This window comes from Procambarus clarkii, chromosome 52, assembly GCF_040958095.1.
Source record: "Procambarus clarkii isolate CNS0578487 chromosome 52, FALCON_Pclarkii_2.0, whole genome shotgun sequence".
In the NCBI taxonomy this organism is placed as follows: Eukaryota; Metazoa; Arthropoda; class Malacostraca; order Decapoda; family Cambaridae; genus Procambarus; species Procambarus clarkii.
The window spans coordinates 28,476,224-28,492,765 of record NC_091201.1 but is presented as its reverse complement, the minus strand read 5'-3'; the positions used below and the strand labels follow the sequence as shown (position 1 = coordinate 28,492,765).

Here is a 16,542-nt window from a genome sequence, read left to right as displayed (position 1 = left end):
TGCCTTGCTCACTCCTTGCCTTTCCTGCCTCGCTCACTCCTTGCCTTTCCTGCCTCGCTCACTCCTTGCCTTTCCTGCCTCGCTCACTCCTTGCCTTTCCTGCCTCGCTCACTCCTTGCCTTTCCTGCCTCACTCACTCCTTGCCTTTCCTGCCTCACTCACTCCAAATGCATTAAGCAGAGGTGGATATGCAACCCAAGATGTCAGCCAGGTTCTGATGCCTTCAAAAAATATTAGCCAGCTGAGTAATGGTGATAATCCAAAGTACCAATAGTATTTTTGCTGGTTAATATGTTTTTGAAGGATTTGGCACCCGCACAATGGCATCTTGGGCTGAATATTCACCTCTGGTTAATCAACCCCTTCCCTTTCTACTCGGGTAGAATTACAAGGATGTGAGGGGGGGATACCTAGGATTGGTTTTGAAGCTATGTGGCTATTAACGATATTAGTTTGTGTTAAGAAGCCATGCCACCCTCACAGTAGGACAGGCCGTGACATGTAGGACAGACATAAATCTATATTTATATATGTAGGTTAGATTAGCATTATAAATGCACTACAATCACTGTCTGTGATTCTTCAATAAATCACGGAACTATATGTTTAACATATCTCTAACCATACAGGTACAAGTATATATTTTTTAACCGAAAATGTGTATATGCTGGTTAGCATTGATACTGTATTTATTGTTGTAAATACTGCACTGTATATGGCCACGTCTGTGGTTGAAAAAAACCCTCTCGGTACTGTTGACATGGGTGTCAGGAGGAAACAAGTGTATCTCCCTGCATCTGTATCCCCTCAAAAGGGTTGCCAGAAATTTATTTCTCTTCCTTAAATGCACAGTAAATACTGTTAATAGCTATCTATGTTACTAATGGATATTTTTATAATTTTTATCTAATTTGATAAATGAAAATGGCCAATACTAAATTTAGCATATTACTGTACATTCATTGCTTTTTTTTTTTCATAATACACAAGGAAGATGAGACACACTGAGCATAGTGCATTACCCATAATTATAAATAAATAAAAAATGCCTAAACATATTTATAAAATGGTTTTTATATTATGAGACTATAATTGGGCTTTACTGTGCAGTATAATTATACATGTCAATAACAAAGATTAGAGTATAAGAATAATACAACAAATTTTGGATGTCGTGACTATTTTTGAATAAAACTTCATACATAGCATTTGATAGTAAATTAACCTTTTTGTTTGCAGGGAATATTGACAACCATTAACACTAGAATACTGAAAGAGCCACGAGGTTTCATGAAGGTTTTGCAGTTCGTAAGTACTGGAGATAAGTTGTAGTCGTCTCTGATATCCATATACGGTATTAGTATAACATTATGTAGTTCGCTGTTTCTTGTTATGGACAGGAAGCTTGTTAAGTTGATTAAAGTCTTATCTAGGCCAGAAACTGGCCTTTACTCAGGATGCAACCCACAATGGTTGCCTAATTGATGGATCCGGGGTCAGCCCCTGGGCAGGATAGAGATGGTAGGGCACACTTACTTTACCTTGATGCCTCTGTTCATCTAGCAGTAAATAGGTATCCAGAAGTTATGGAACTGTTGTGGGGTTGCATCCTGGGGAAGGTAAATACTTGTCCTAAATATAGGCTTCTTGTCCCTGATAGTGTGGGGGGGGGATAATAATTATTCAGGCAGAATCATTTTATCAGAATAATGTTATGAAAGAGTGCAACATTTTGTGGTGATAAATAAAAATGATAGGTTGTCAAGTATATTTGCTTTATTTGTTTTTGTTTCTAAGAGATTTTTATTTTCAGATATTTGGTATTTGTGCATTTGCAACCACCACAAGTTTCAGCACCTCATTTTCCTTTGGTGTGAAATGTCCTGGAGAGATCTACAATATTACGGAAAATATTGCTTATCCTTTCCAGTAAGTGTGTTGTTTAAAGCAAATTCAATACTGTACTTGCTTTGTTAGGATTTGTATTTATGTATTTCACTGCTTTCCATGCTACCCCCATCACCCCAAATATTGTCACTTACATTGATAGAGACCAGCACTCCTGGCTGTATTAGTGAGCACTGGAAGCAAAGCCTCTTGTTGGGTATAAGTTCTCTTCCCCAACATTTCAGCTTCAGATATACTGTACTCGCTTTACATCAACTGGCATATGATTTAAACTCTTCTTGCCATCAAATCCAATTATGTTCACATTACCTCATTTTTCATCACTTTATATATGAAGATTTTTAAATGTATTCTCTCCACCTACAGTACTTCTGATATCTTTGCCATTTTCTGTGGGGAGCCCCTCCAGCTTCCTGGAGCTATCGGATTGATGTATGCTATATTTATCTGGAGCATCAATCAATGGAGTTCAGCCTATCAGGAATCACGAACCAGAACCTGGCCCCTCTCAGAGAGGCATAGGGAGCAATGGCCTATGGAAACCCCCATGTGTTTGGGAGCATTTCATGTCTGCCATTGACCGGGATTAGGCACCCAGAAAGGTAGGCATAACAAAACAGACCCCACTTGGTAAGAAATAGTAAGCCAAGACCGAACAGAGAGGCAGACCTCCCCAAAACTTTAAAGAAACAAGTAAACAACCAAACGTCTTACACTGCTGCTGCGCCGCTTGTCCACGCAGCCCTCCCCTCCCCAGGAGGGAGAGGGGGGAGCCCCAGATCCCCTGTACTGGCTACTCACACCTTCAGTTTGTAGGCTGATGTGCTCTGGGGCGGTCGTCAACTCTGGCCACGATTTCTTGGTAGATTTTGTGCCTTTGTGGTGTTTCCTGCTCCTTGTGGTGCATGCAGTGGTCAGTAGTAACTACAGTACCTTTGACCTGGAGTCTTGCGAGATGTGTTCTCGTGTTGGCCTACTTCGACGACTGGATGGTGTTGGCTCCCAGCCGGTCTGCTTGTTTCCTCGCCAGGGTGTGGTTCTTTCCCAGCTCGGTGGGTTCAGATTCCAGGTTAACTGGAGGAAGTCCCATCTGGTTCCGTCCCAGATTCGGACCTGGCTTAGCCTCGTGTGGGATTCTCGGACCGCTTCTATGTCTCTTCTTCTGGCGGCATTGCTGCAGCCAGAGGAAATCCCCCTGTTTCTGGGGGTTTCTGGGTCACTTGCCAGTTGCTTGAGCAGCTGTGCGGGTTTACCTGCCAAGTCGGGTCTGGCTTCAGAGTCTATTCAGGTTCCTTCGAGGATGTCCCTTTTGCCTCTCTTACTATCGCTGGGTTCGGCCTCCAGGGGCCTTGCATCGGTTGCTGCGTCGCCAGCTTCCTCTTCGGGTTTTTCAGGGTTCAGTGCCTTGGTGCCTGCCCGAGCCATCACTTAATGAGTTCATGTATGCCACGTCTCTCGGCTGGTCGGCTGGGATTTTGTGACCAGTGCTCACCAGACTGGCCAGGGGCGATGGGCTCCATCCTTACATCGGGCTCACAGCACAGTGCCCGAGTTCGCTGCAGTTTGGCTATTGCTTCGGAGGGTTTGGGTTGCTCATTGTTCTATGATCCGGCTCCATTCGGACTTTCCTTGGCTCATTGGGGCTGGTCTCTTCGAGTGACTCGTCTGCTGGATTCTCAGGGTTTGGCTCTCTGTGGGGTTCATATCTGGGGAGTGACTAATGTCCTGGCAGACAGCCTGTCTCGGTTCATTCTCCTGTCCACGGAATGGACGGTCGATGCAGACTCCTTCAGTTGGCTCTGCCGGACGTATGGTCTACTGAGGTGGACTTCTTCACGTCAGCATGGTGACGTCATGGTGACTTCTTCACGTCATCTCCCAAAATATGTGGCACCCTTACCCGACTGTGGCGCCGTTGCGGTGGATGCCTTTCGGCAGGACTGGTCGAGGTGGGGTTACCTGTACCTCTCCCCTCCCCCCTCCTCCGTTCCAGGGGTTGTTTCGGGTTTTGGTTCTTTTGGAGTCTTATCACGGAAGCGTTGTCCTGGTGGCTTCTTGGTTTCAGGCGCTACTTGCTCGGTGTCTGAACCCGAGTCGTTTTCCGTGGCTCTGCCTTTTTCAGCAGATCAGACTGGTCTGGTACATGGTTGGTTCGGTCCACTCCTCCACCTTTGCATCTGGTCTTTTTGACATGGGTGTATCTCCATTTGTATGGTGATCAGATGGCTTCGTTGATGGTGTCCCAACTGTGAGCTTCGTCTCGTCGACAGTATGAAGTTTCCTGGCATTGTCCTCTATTTGCGATCAGTTTGATTTGTCCTTTCTTTCTTGGCTTTTTCAGGACTGTCATTTGATGCCCAATACTGTCGCCTCTTATCATGCAGCATTGGCGGAACTGCTCCAGCTTGTATTTCGGGTGGATGTCACTTCGGATCCATTTAGCAAGCTTTCTCATGCTTTGTTTCACCTCCGGCCTGCTCATTCGTCGCCTGAGCTGTCCTGGTCCTTGGACCGCATGCTCTTTTTCTTTTCTCCTCGGTTTGTGGATGCCACATCGGTTCCAGATTATTTTCCAAGGCTCTGTTTCTGTTGGCATTGGCCTCTGCCAATGGTGGTCCCTGGTAAACTGAACTTCATTGATTGATGCCCCAGACTAATATAGCGTATATCAGTCCGATAGCTCCAGGGAGCATCCGGGGCTCGCCCAGAAAATGGCGTTTTATTACATACAATGCTGGTTTTATAAGTCTCCGATGACAATATTTTAACATTTCTATGTATCTGTTCATCAATCTCCCTGCTGCATTCTTCTTTTCAAATAAGCTTCCTGTTTTCTAATTAATTTCCTCTTATCTTTTGCCCTATCTCCTCATTTAGATTTTTGTTTTCTGCTTAACTAATCTTTTTTGAATACTGTACCATTTATTTGTCCTTCGTTACAGTATTGTTTACTTTTTATCCATGAAATCATATTTTGTGCCACTGATTGGCATGTGTAAATGTAACTAGGTCCTACGTGCAGTATAGTACAGCTGAACTTCTAAAAAGCAATTATATATAGTGTACAGTACAGCACCACCTTTTTAAAAATGAAGCTCTTCAGATAAAGAATACATGTAAAGTAAGTCGGCTACACAGTACTGTACTTAATACATTATCAGGATTATCAGGATTTGTGTGTCGTTAAGATTTCCTGGATAATGGATAATGATTTATAGCTGCATTTTAGATATTCTAAAAGTTATTAATGAATGTTTTTTATTATTAGGCTTGACTCAGTGAAGCCACTTGTGAAGATTTGTGAAGGAAACGAAGAACAGCTTCAGATAAGTGGAGACTTTTCTTCTGATGCACAGTTTTTTGTAGCTGTTGGAGTGCTGGCTTTCCTGTATACTATTGGTGCACTGGCCCTGTACTGTGCATTTACCAGTATATATGAGAACAATGAGTTTGTTCCTGTTGCGGTAAGATTATTTAACATTGCTGCTGTTTATGTTGGTGGTTGTGAAAGTACAGGACCATAAAAACCTGTTTTGTCTTGATGTGGGTGATGGGTCTGTTGTATTTTTTTTTTTTTTTTTTTTTTTAATATGTTTATGTAAAGGCAAACATTGGCTTTTCAGAGTTCATTATCTTAGGAATGGAAAATAAATTGGACAAAGGTTAAGAAAATGTTCCACAGATGTTTCATTGAAACATTATCAAAGGTGTCAGGATAAAATAGGGTGAAGTCCATTCCACAAAATGGCTGTGGCATAGAAAAAAAAGATTACAGAAAAAGAATAATTGACTAATACAGAAGTTTAAAACGGCCATTAAATTTGTAAGGAGTGAGGGAAGGAGCCCGATCATGCGTGGCCTTCTTCTAAGAAGGGAAGTCGGAAATGAATGGCTGTCTAGGGCAATTGAAGTAATTACCAACTAGACAAATATTGCAGATCAAATGCAATATCCTTCATTGATAACTGGGACCATTTCTATGGAATGGGGGTTCATTTATTTAGGGCTGGGGTTGTGTTGCCTTTGCCAATTCGTTGGAATCTGGTTGGAATCGTTTGTGGTAGGGCTTTAAACTGTTAAAGCCCTACTGGTATGGGATGATACAGGTATGGGAATGGGTTTAGGAAAAGGGGTCAATAAAAGCATGGGTTGGCAATTTTTGGAAAAATGAACAGAAGTAGAGATGTGCCTCAACATAACAATACTCCTATAATGTACCGCACAACTAGCAGGAGTCTGAGAAACAAAATACAATAGATGATTTTAATGCTCTTTGTCTGGATAATCACTAGATCCTATTGCAGTAGCCAAAACATGGAGGAATGTAGAAAACAGGGAACTGTTAGCTGAATATAAAATTAAGGGATTCAAATTATTTCACACAAATACAGATTTGACAAGGTGGGGAGGGGGTAGCAATACGTGTTGGGGAAAATTTTTAATGTATTATAGTATCATGCTCAGAATCTCCCTGGGACAAGGAACCTGTCCTGGAGCCCATGGATCCCTGGGGCTTACAAAGAAAACACTAGGCAGGGCCAAAAAAACCTTGAAGGAGGTACAGCTGGAATGCCCCCTTAATTCCATCAGTACATCATTCAACGAGCTTACTCCCACTACACATTAACGCTTAGACAGCAGCTATGGAGAAATGGTCGTACCAGCCTATGCACAAAAAAATAAAATAATTCCTAAAACACTATTTTTTTATTATAGAATTATTAATTTGTATGCAAAATGTAAGAAAAACATGAAAATAAGTGAATGTTTATCGTTTCACTGGGTGGAGGTGCTCTGCAAGGCACTTGTCAACGCCTGATGCTTGACTTTGCTGACGCCTCCTGTTTTATTCTTGGATGTTTCACCAATTGTTTTTCTTTATTTACATCCTCAGTGCTATTATATCCATATTTGCTTCATACATGTAAAACCCAAACAATAATTGTTTAAATCCTGTTTTAATGATAACCACAGGGATCGTCAATAAACAATAACCACAGTCTAAGGGTTAACTGGGGAGTATGCCTGGAGATGCACACAGTAATAATACTTGTAGTTATTAATGTAGATTGGTGGCCAAGACTTATAGAATATATAAGGACTTATCTGAGGCAATTTCCCAAGAGTCAACACACAATAACCGCTCTCCATTCAGTTCAGTTACTAATTGACTCCGTGTTCCGATGGTGTTTCAGAGTAGTTGAAATGGTCATACAGTATTAGTCTACTCTGACTCATTTAGCCACCACTGATATCTTATATAGTTACCTCATATATAATGTACCCTTCTGGCTGTTTAATAATTCATTAATTTACACATTATCTTAAAACAAGCCAGGAGCTTACATGGCAATGCTGTATTCACTTATCTGTTTGATATGAAAACTGTCTACCACTCTGTCTGTGATAGTGAATTTTCATATACTCTACATTACAGTACTGTGTTTTTTCGGCAGCTTTGTTTAGATAGCTTAAATCTATGACCTCGTGTTCTTGAAGTATTCAGGTCTTGGGAATTCTTCCTTATCAATTATGTTGACCAGACCACACTAGAAGGTGAAGGGACGACGACGTTTCGGTCTGTCCTGGACCATTCACTAAGGGCCTTATTCCAGTTAAATGTGTTTCCCATGAAAATAATAATGGAGTAATGATGTGTACTGTATTACTTAGTTATACCAGCCTTTTCTTGACTTTCTCATTGAAAAGTGAAAAGTTATATTGAATAATTGATGTAATGTGTGATAAGTATTTATCTTTCAGGACTGTGGTGCTCATGTTCTCTTTGCCATTCTCTGGCTAGCTGCAAGTAGTGCCTGGGCCAACAATTTATCTAATCTAAAGTATGCTACACATCTTGAAAACATTTTTGATGAAAATCCTGAAATATGCAAAGTTTATGGTTGCCTTTCTAGAAAGGAAGCTTCATTCTCCAAACTTGTAATTTCAGTGGTAAGTGTTAAACACTGCAAATGTAATCTTACTTTTTATTGTTACCCATGAATCTACTTTTCGAGAATTAACAGTTAAGTGGGGGGAAAAGATGTTTCTTTCTGGAGGGCCTTAACAATTTAAGTCCCTGGATACTCCCTGTAGCTCCCTCCATACACTAATCACATCAACTCTAGGAATCCTTAGTAGCCTACTGGAGACCAGAGCCAGAACCTGGCACCCCTTAGAGGCACAGGGAGTGAGAAAGCTGAAGCTCTCTCTCACCAAAGAAATGGCCAGAAAGTAAACAAAGCATAACAGACAACTGCCAGGTTCACAGAAAATAAAGAAATGATGCAGCAAACGACTCTGCAAATAATTCACCCGGAAGTTAGGCGAAACTTCCCTAGTTGCAGCTGGCCACCACAAGGTGGCAGCACCACCAGGAGCTGCCAGCTTTCCCTGTCAACAATCCCCAGGCCTTCTCATGATGCCAACAGTTTGGACCTCTCCTTTGGTTGCAAATCTTTTGGGTTCCAACTATTCTTACACAAATGTTTGCCATTCTTTGGACTATGTCCTGTAGGGGGGGGGGGGGGGGCATTTGCTTGTGTATCATTCAAAAATTTAGTGTTAGCTTCACATGCACCATGCATGAAATGCGGCTCTGCTTCAGAGTCTTCATGACTTTTGGGGTTGCAGGGAGCCCGAGAAGGGTTCCTGGGTGCCCTTCAACTCTTCTTAGTCTTTGATTTCCTCTCTGTAAGGTTTTTTGGTCTGACCAGAGGACTTCACCCATGTTTGAGCTGAATGCTCCTGCCTTCACTGCTGTGTACCTGTAGAGTTCTCAGATGTCATTTCCAAAGGTTTCCATTGTCCCCTTCATGCCATCTTCAGCTGAATCAGATTTATTTTGGTTACTCCTGCGAGATCAAAACCTCACTACCTTGATGAACCAAGCTTTGCTTATGTTCAGGTCAGCTTTTGATTTATAGTTGCAGTATGAGATCTGTAATTCTTGTGGCAGCTTTTTGATTTCCTCAGGGGCTTGGCATGGCTTTTGCAATACACAAATGCTTGAGTTGGGAGAAGTCAGTGTAGTTTTCAGGTCTTCATGGGTAGTACCTCTTTTGCGTTGCTGGAGGTTTGCCCGTTTGCTCAGGTTTTACCCAAGGGTGTAAGTGTGTGTTGGCTATATGTGGAGCTGTCTTTACTTTTTGGAGCCCAGACCACATAGTCACATGGCCTGTGCTCACTTTGCTGCTGTTTTGTTCATCTGGGCTGTAGTTGAGCTGCTTTCCAACTGATGCATCCTGGATGTATTGGCTTTGGTGCCTGCTGCTGCTGCTGCCATGTTACCTGCAGTCCCGGCTTCGGCAGCTTTGCTGAAGCTTTCACTCCTCTCAATTGGGAGGCAGTGGCAGCCTTTTTCCTGGCTTATCTCATGTGTTGCATACTGCGCATGCCCAAGCATCAGATTCGGTATGGTCCCTTATCATTTTGTCTGCCTCACATTTTTCGTCCCTCCCTTTTTTTAATGAGGTTCGGTCTCTTCTATACTCTTAAGCTGTGGCTTCTTTATTCCAGCCCCTTGGTTCAGTTAATAATAATTCCTCTTGTCAGGACAGGCAGCCTGTGTATGTATATACTGTGTATTAGGCTGGTATCGAGATCCCCCCCAAAGTCAAACCACTGACCCTTCCCATGATGCATCTCTACAACAGTTGACTAACTCCTGGGTACATAGTTACTGCTAAGCCAATGGAATCACTAGGTGAAAGGAAATGGGCCCAACCAATCCCAGATGAGGTGTCTCATCTGGGATTCGAACCTGGGATTGCCAATTATGAGTTAAGTATGAACCCAACTGTCCCTTATGCTTGAAGGCAGTTCTTCCAGGGTAGGATCTTACTTGTGGCTTGTCAGGGTAGGCCACCATTGGAACTAGATTCTTGGGCCATTGCACTTCCTCTAGTCGTTGCCTCTTCTAGTCGGCGTCGCTCTCGGCATTGTGGTAGGGTGCTTCTGCTTTGGGTTTCAGCCAGGCCCTTTTGCTGTTTGTTCCTTTAACAGTGCTATGGGGGGGACATTTAACCCCTTTTTGCCAGCACCTGGTCCTACAGTGTGTGGTCCTTCTAGGTGGTCTTGCAAACAGATTGGGCTACAAATAGTGAAATGGGCTAATTTTTAAAGCCCAGCATTAATAAATTTTGAATTTCACTACTTGCAACTTTTTGGGGTATTTTAATATAAGCTTGATTATTTTATGCTACTAATGAGAAGGAAGTTTATTATATATTACAGTATTTATGCATTTATAATGTAATATAATTGCCTTTTGAAGACAAAGAAGACTATAAATCTAACTACGGTATTTCTAATTGATCATATAATCCGAGTTTAAATTTCTCACTCATTGTATGTTTAAGTTCGAACTGAATGTGAGAGGTTACCAACCCTGAGATTCGCGTGCTGGACTGGTATGGTATGACTGTGGCATGCCTCCCTCTGTGTCGTCACTATTAGTGGCTCGGAACTTTAGAAGTTTAGAAGTTTTTATATATAGATCCATCTGTTACTTTGTCAGGAGCACAATGGCTGGCAAGGAGGAATAATGTAAAGTGGCTTTTAGATCAGTGGGATTCTTCAACATACCTTTCAAATAGATTTATCCTCTTGTGATAAATATGTTGCAATGCAACTATTTTTCAATGTACTCTGATTCTGTCAATAAGCTTTAGTTTACATTCCTCAAACCAATCCTAAATGATATTGAAAGTTTTTTTTTTATTATTATTATTTTCTACCACAAACGTGGCCACACATTTATAATGTTAACCAGCATATATACATTTTCTTCTGTCCTCCATGGACAGGGTTAGAGATGTGTTAAACATATAGTTCAAGGGTTTATTGAACACTCAACCACTGAAGGTGATTCGGTGGCCTGCTGTTGAAAGGATTAATGTTCCCTATCAAATAGATGAAGCAGATCAGTGTTGTCTTTGCACTGATTTAGGAAATTTCACTCTTGAAATGCCGCATCCTGATGATACAAAACTTCATGTTAATTTGGACTTAAGTTCCATTTATCTGCCCCTGAAGAAAGTGAACTTAAGCTATGAATTTTCTACACTTCTGGCCAATAACAAAAAAAAGCAATGCTATAACCCAGGAAAAGCTGTTAAACTGTTCAACACAGATGCCAAACATTTTTAGTGAGAGCTTGCGAAGAGCTTGCTCACAGTCCTAGTAAGGCTGAAACCTAGAAAAAGGTGAAGAACCACTCGTCTAGCATATACACTCCTTAGCCATACGTTGCTACCATTTTCGTAATTTCCATTAGTTCTAGCTGACCAGTCAAACCTTAGTGAAATTGAAGGCCAGTGAAATCTACTCTTATCATTAGCTAGACCAACATTTATGGGGGTAAATTCCAGCATTTGGATTATCATTTTGGACCAAAGTTGTAACTGTCAAGAATGCTGTGGAGAGTCCATGTTAATTGAACTGTGAGTTTGCCTTGAAAAATATACAGCTTGCCAAAATCAGGAAAGGCCAAGTTGAATGGATATTTTCAAGAGCAACGTCTGAAAACTAAACCAAGAAATGAAGTGGCACTAGAACTTCTGACATCAATCTTGAGAATCATGTAACCCCCCAGAGAAAGTGCACCCATGACTCACCATGGAAACCTCCATAGTAAGGTCAGTCAAGTAACCACAGATCATCTGGAGTTATTTGAAATATTTCTTGGCTACACCCTACTCAGCTTGATTCATGTTTCGATTAATCCTGATAATCTTGGCAAACAAACTTAATGGTACATCTTGAGTGTTTTTGCACACACCATGGGTATCTGACTCCTTGAAATGCTGACGAACGGGTTAGGTGTGCAAAACTCTTTTTACTGGGTAGGCTGAATCAGCTAGGACATTTTTAATTAATGACAGCTAGAAGAGAACTCTCAAAGCCAAGCAATGCTTCTTGCCTCATTGATTGATATAGCTGCCTGCCAGGCAGGATGGCGGCAGCGTATAATTAATAAGTTTTATCTCTGTAGCATTTCCTTGGGAAGGTACCATTGGTCCCGGGTGTAACCATCAGTGGTACATCACATGTCAGTTCATATTTCATTAAATACAAATTACCAGTGTTCAATCATCAAAATTTTACCTCAGTAAAGTGTTACCAAATGCAACCAGTAGGAAGTGTTACTCAGTATTAATCAGAATTATCAAAGGTTAGTATAATAAAGTGTTACAATCAAAACATATAAATAAATAAATAAATAAATGTTTATTTAGGTAAGGTACATTCATACAAGAATTTTTTTTACAAAGATTGGTGGACTTATAGATAGAGCTAGTACATACAATGCCTAAAGCCACTATTACGCAAAGCGTTTCGGGCATTCGGGCATATCTTGAAGAAAATTGGACTACTTTACTTGTATTTGGTGTTAATGACCTCATTGTTATAGTACAGTAACAATTATTTATAAATCACTAACCCACACAGAGCCACCATATTTTACTTGCTTGCATGGCTGTTTACAAATATATTTTATTTTAATAATTTTTAGATCATTGATGTAATAATTTTTAAAGATATTTTGACAGTATTTTATGTGATTTCCCGATGTTTAAATGTTTATATGAAATATATTATTTGACAGATTCTTGGCTTCCTTAATGTATTCCTGTGGGCAAGTAACATATGGTTCCTATACAAGGAAACTCGCTACTTTAAGGACAAGGCCAATGCTGCAGCTGCTGAAAATAAAGGCATTGCTTAAGGTAACGGGTTCTTGAGTATTTGTAATACTTCTTTCCAAGAATATTCTATGAGCATTTCATTTATAACTTGTACAGTAATATATGATTAATTATGAATTACCATCTAATTGTATAGTAGTAGGCATCTATCAGTCTCGGGAGGCTATGGAGTTGCGCTCAGGTGTGGCCTCTCCAAGGTGTAAAGCCAAGATAGGTTGATACAGGGGAGAAGCTGTTGCCTATGCAGCAGGTCCTCCCTCTTCACGGCGCCGAAAATCTCCAGTGGAAAGGCAAACGCCAATACAATTGATTCCAGTGCCGTCGCAGGAACTGTCAGAACGAGGTTGAAGGCAACAACAAACTGCCCTAGGGGCTCCAGCTCTGGAGCTAATAACTTGTATAATTAATTAGGTAATTAGCCAGCTAACCTGAAGCTCAGAATAGTTGTAGCAAGCTAAAAATGTTAATGACAGACTATCACATGCCAATCTAATAATGCTCAAGAATAGCACAGAATTCCATTAATTTCCCCACTCCAAGCAGGAGGTTTAGATAGTGATGGTTAATGAAAAATGGGATCGCCTAACTCCAGTATATTTATAGGGATGCGCGCACACAATAAAATCACACGGATACAAGTTAGTTACACCACGTGGCTCGCTTTGAAGGACACAGACACGGGTCAAGAATTATATATGAATTTAAATATACCAGTTCCACGCACTGGGAACGGACAGTAAAATAGGCTTGCACTGCGCACTAACACACACACAGTTTTAAAATACTTGGGTCCTACTTACTGTTATTTGTGTTAACAAATAACAGTAAGTAGGACCCAAGTTAACAAATATTTGTGTTAACAAATAACACTTAGCCTAATAGCCACATGGCTTCACTGTGATCAGACTACCATCCTCGACCTTGCCCCTAGAATGAATGAGAGCGACGCATGGGTGCTCCTTCCTTATATGGGCATGGGACCGTGTTCGAACAATCATTTGCTTAGAATTGTTAAGCAGATCTAAGCTTGTAATTCAGTTAACAATCATTTACACAAATGGAACAATACTATTAACAATAGCCTATTGAAACAAGGAACATTTCACAGGACCAGTGGTGGCCTGGTACAAACTCTGGGTTGCCAGATGCATGATAAAGCATCAGTCATTTCTCTATCATAGAATACTACAAACCCCAACTCTCACAATGGTTGGCAAAATGAATTTCTAATTACATGCAAGGGTTTTGTTTACCGAAACTAATAGGTACATCATAAACTTTACAATTAACCTGAGGGGTAAAACAGCATGGCCGCAGCCGCCATGTTAGATGGCTAAGCTACCTACATTATTTGTATGAAATCCCATTAGTCCAGCTTACACTGGGAAACTCAACATGGTTGGTCTTAATCCGCCATCAAAGTATTTAACGAATCTAGATTCCTGGTAACATCTCTCTGGTTCCAGCAATTCAACATTTCTACGATTAGGCCATCCCATTTTCCTAGACTTGGTAAAACCCTCATCATTACCTCAGGTCACGGCACTTGAGCCACTTAAAACCTATCTCACACCAGTGGCTATTCTCAGTGTGTCTTTACAAATAACTACACAACACCTACTCTAATATATGTAAGCATTTAGCTTCTTTCCTACACACACAGATAATAAGATACGATACTATAATAAGGCAATGCCTAACACCTTTATTCCTCTGAATTTCTACTTCACTGTACTTCTAAAAAAAAGTTACACGTTCATTATTCTTACAATTGGGAATAACGGATTCGTAACACAGATAACATGAAATACAGTTCTGCTCATTGTTATCAAACTCTGCTTTCCTGTTATTGGCAGCCACTGAAAACCACTGCCCTTTTACACAATGATGGGGAGCAAAACTTTTATAGCTGGAATGCATTTTCACTTCACTGTATTCTGGAAAAGGGCTGTTATCTTATCCATTTTTTCTTTTGGTAATTTTGTCATGTGTAATGAAACATTTCGTGTTTGATTAGGTTCTCTTGCAGTGTTTACAAATTTGTTTATAAAGGAATCAAATTTGCTTAGTTATCACTTGTATTCACATTGTTAGTTTAATTGTATTCAGCTGAAAGCAGGTGCTAGAACAACACTTGTTATTCAGTGTCCAATTTTAAGTTGAGACAGTTTTATAGGAAATGGAAAAGGTGTAACTTACACATGAGAAATTTCTGCATTTCCTCATACCCGTTTCAGGTTTACTGGTTTTGAGTTTGCCATCATGCATTATCACACCAATTACTTTTCCATAAAGAACTATTAACTGCCAAGTTTATATAATATAATGGCATGATTTTTAAATAGTTTTCCTTGAAATTGTGTCTTCCAGCAACATACTTCTTAAAGGTGAACCAAAACAGGATCTAGACAAGATATGATATGCAATCTGCATATTAATGAAATGAGCAAGAGCTCCGGTGATTCAATCTTCCCAAGAAAATTTGGTGGTCTTGTAATACCCAGTGTTTGAGGTACTCTTGAGTCTCGTTAACCACTGTAAATTTGCAGCCACTTCCTTTCTCGATAGATGTCTCTCTTCAATACTGAAAAACGATAATCTTGGGACCTAATCCACATAGTGTTCAGCAAAATTTGGTTTGCAAATCCCCTTCATGTTATAATGCCTTGAGGTAAAATATATTTTATTCATCACCAGCACCTGGTCCTACAGCCATGTTGACCAGACCACACACTAGAAGTTGAAGGGACGACGACGTTTCGGTCCGTCCTGGACCATTCTCAAGTCGATTGTCACAATCGACTTGAGAATGGTCCAGGACGGACCGAAACGTCGTCGTCCCTTCAACTTCTAGTGTGTGGTCTGGTCAACATACTTCAGCCACGTTATTGTGACTCATCTCCTACAGCCATCTTGGAAAAAATTCCCAGAATGCCCTAGAGCTGCTGGCTGGGTTAGTACTGAATGAGCAACCATGGGAGATGCACGTGCCTCTGGCTCCCAAACACCTGTCCGATGCGGTGTTGAAATATAATGCTCTGTCGGTGAAATTCAAACCTTATTGTTTGAAGAACATAAGGGTAATAATATTGGTGAAGCTAGGCGCACGTATCCAGTTGTAGCTCTGAGCGTCACCCTTGCAATCCTATGCTACCTACAATTTATTTAGATGATACATAGATGAATCGTTTTCTGCGTTCAGTGATGATGCATTTGATACAAATAGCATAGACGAACAGTGTTAGCGGCTTCCATGGTGGTGTTTTCCATAGATATTTTCAAGAATACCTGAATCTCTTCCTAACTGATAGACACTCTTGAGGTAAGCTGAATCTCTTCCTGTGTGTAACCATACAAAGCGATCTTTTCAAGACTACCTTACAAATTGATCTTTTCCTATAATCTTTTCAATACTACCTTATGCTTTACAAGCTTGGCTACATACAACCTACAAGTACTAAAGCCAAGGGTGTACATGAGTGCGTTATTTGCAAGCACACAGAATGAAGAAACAGGAAGTGAAAATTTATCTGTACCTGGTGCACTGAGAGCGAAGTTGCGCTGTGTACCATGGGCTATTTCGTTGATTATTACTCACTTCCAAAGTACCGAGTGTGTAATACAGTGTGTTACTGTGTAAATAGTGTGTGAAACTGTACATATTGTAATTTTAGTGAATTTTTAACAGGTAATATTGCAACAATAAACATTTATTGTGGACACATTACTGACACACGTATCACAGTTCCAGGGAACATATGAGCGTTCTACTGTATACATATTGTAAAGACACAAATATGCATCGTATACGATAAAAGAATCAAATAAAACCGCATTGGAAATACATAAAACAAATAATTGAAAATATATTTGTGGCAACATCCAGTGCTTCAATGGCCCGTGCGACCGTGTCTGGGCGATTCAC

At 40.6% G+C, this 16,542-nt stretch overlaps 1 protein-coding gene across 5 annotated transcripts in view; it reads left to right on the top strand.

Annotated features, from left to right (window-relative positions):
• LOC123763588 (synaptophysin) overlaps positions 1-16,542 on the top strand; it is a 38,137-nt gene that overhangs the window by 7,181 nt on the left and 14,414 nt on the right. For all 5 annotated transcript variants that reach the window (XM_045750777.2, XM_045750776.2, XM_045750778.2 and 2 more), the window contains 5 exons: positions 1,240-1,308; positions 1,814-1,929; positions 5,177-5,372; positions 7,672-7,860; positions 12,518-12,638. In XM_045750777.2, coding sequence (XP_045606733.1) covers positions 1,240-1,308; positions 1,814-1,929; positions 5,177-5,372; positions 7,672-7,860; positions 12,518-12,637 — 690 coding nt within the window. In that variant the 3' untranslated portion in view covers position 12,638. The remainder of the gene's footprint in view (positions 1-1,239; positions 1,309-1,813; positions 1,930-5,176; positions 5,373-7,671; positions 7,861-12,517; positions 12,639-16,542) is intronic.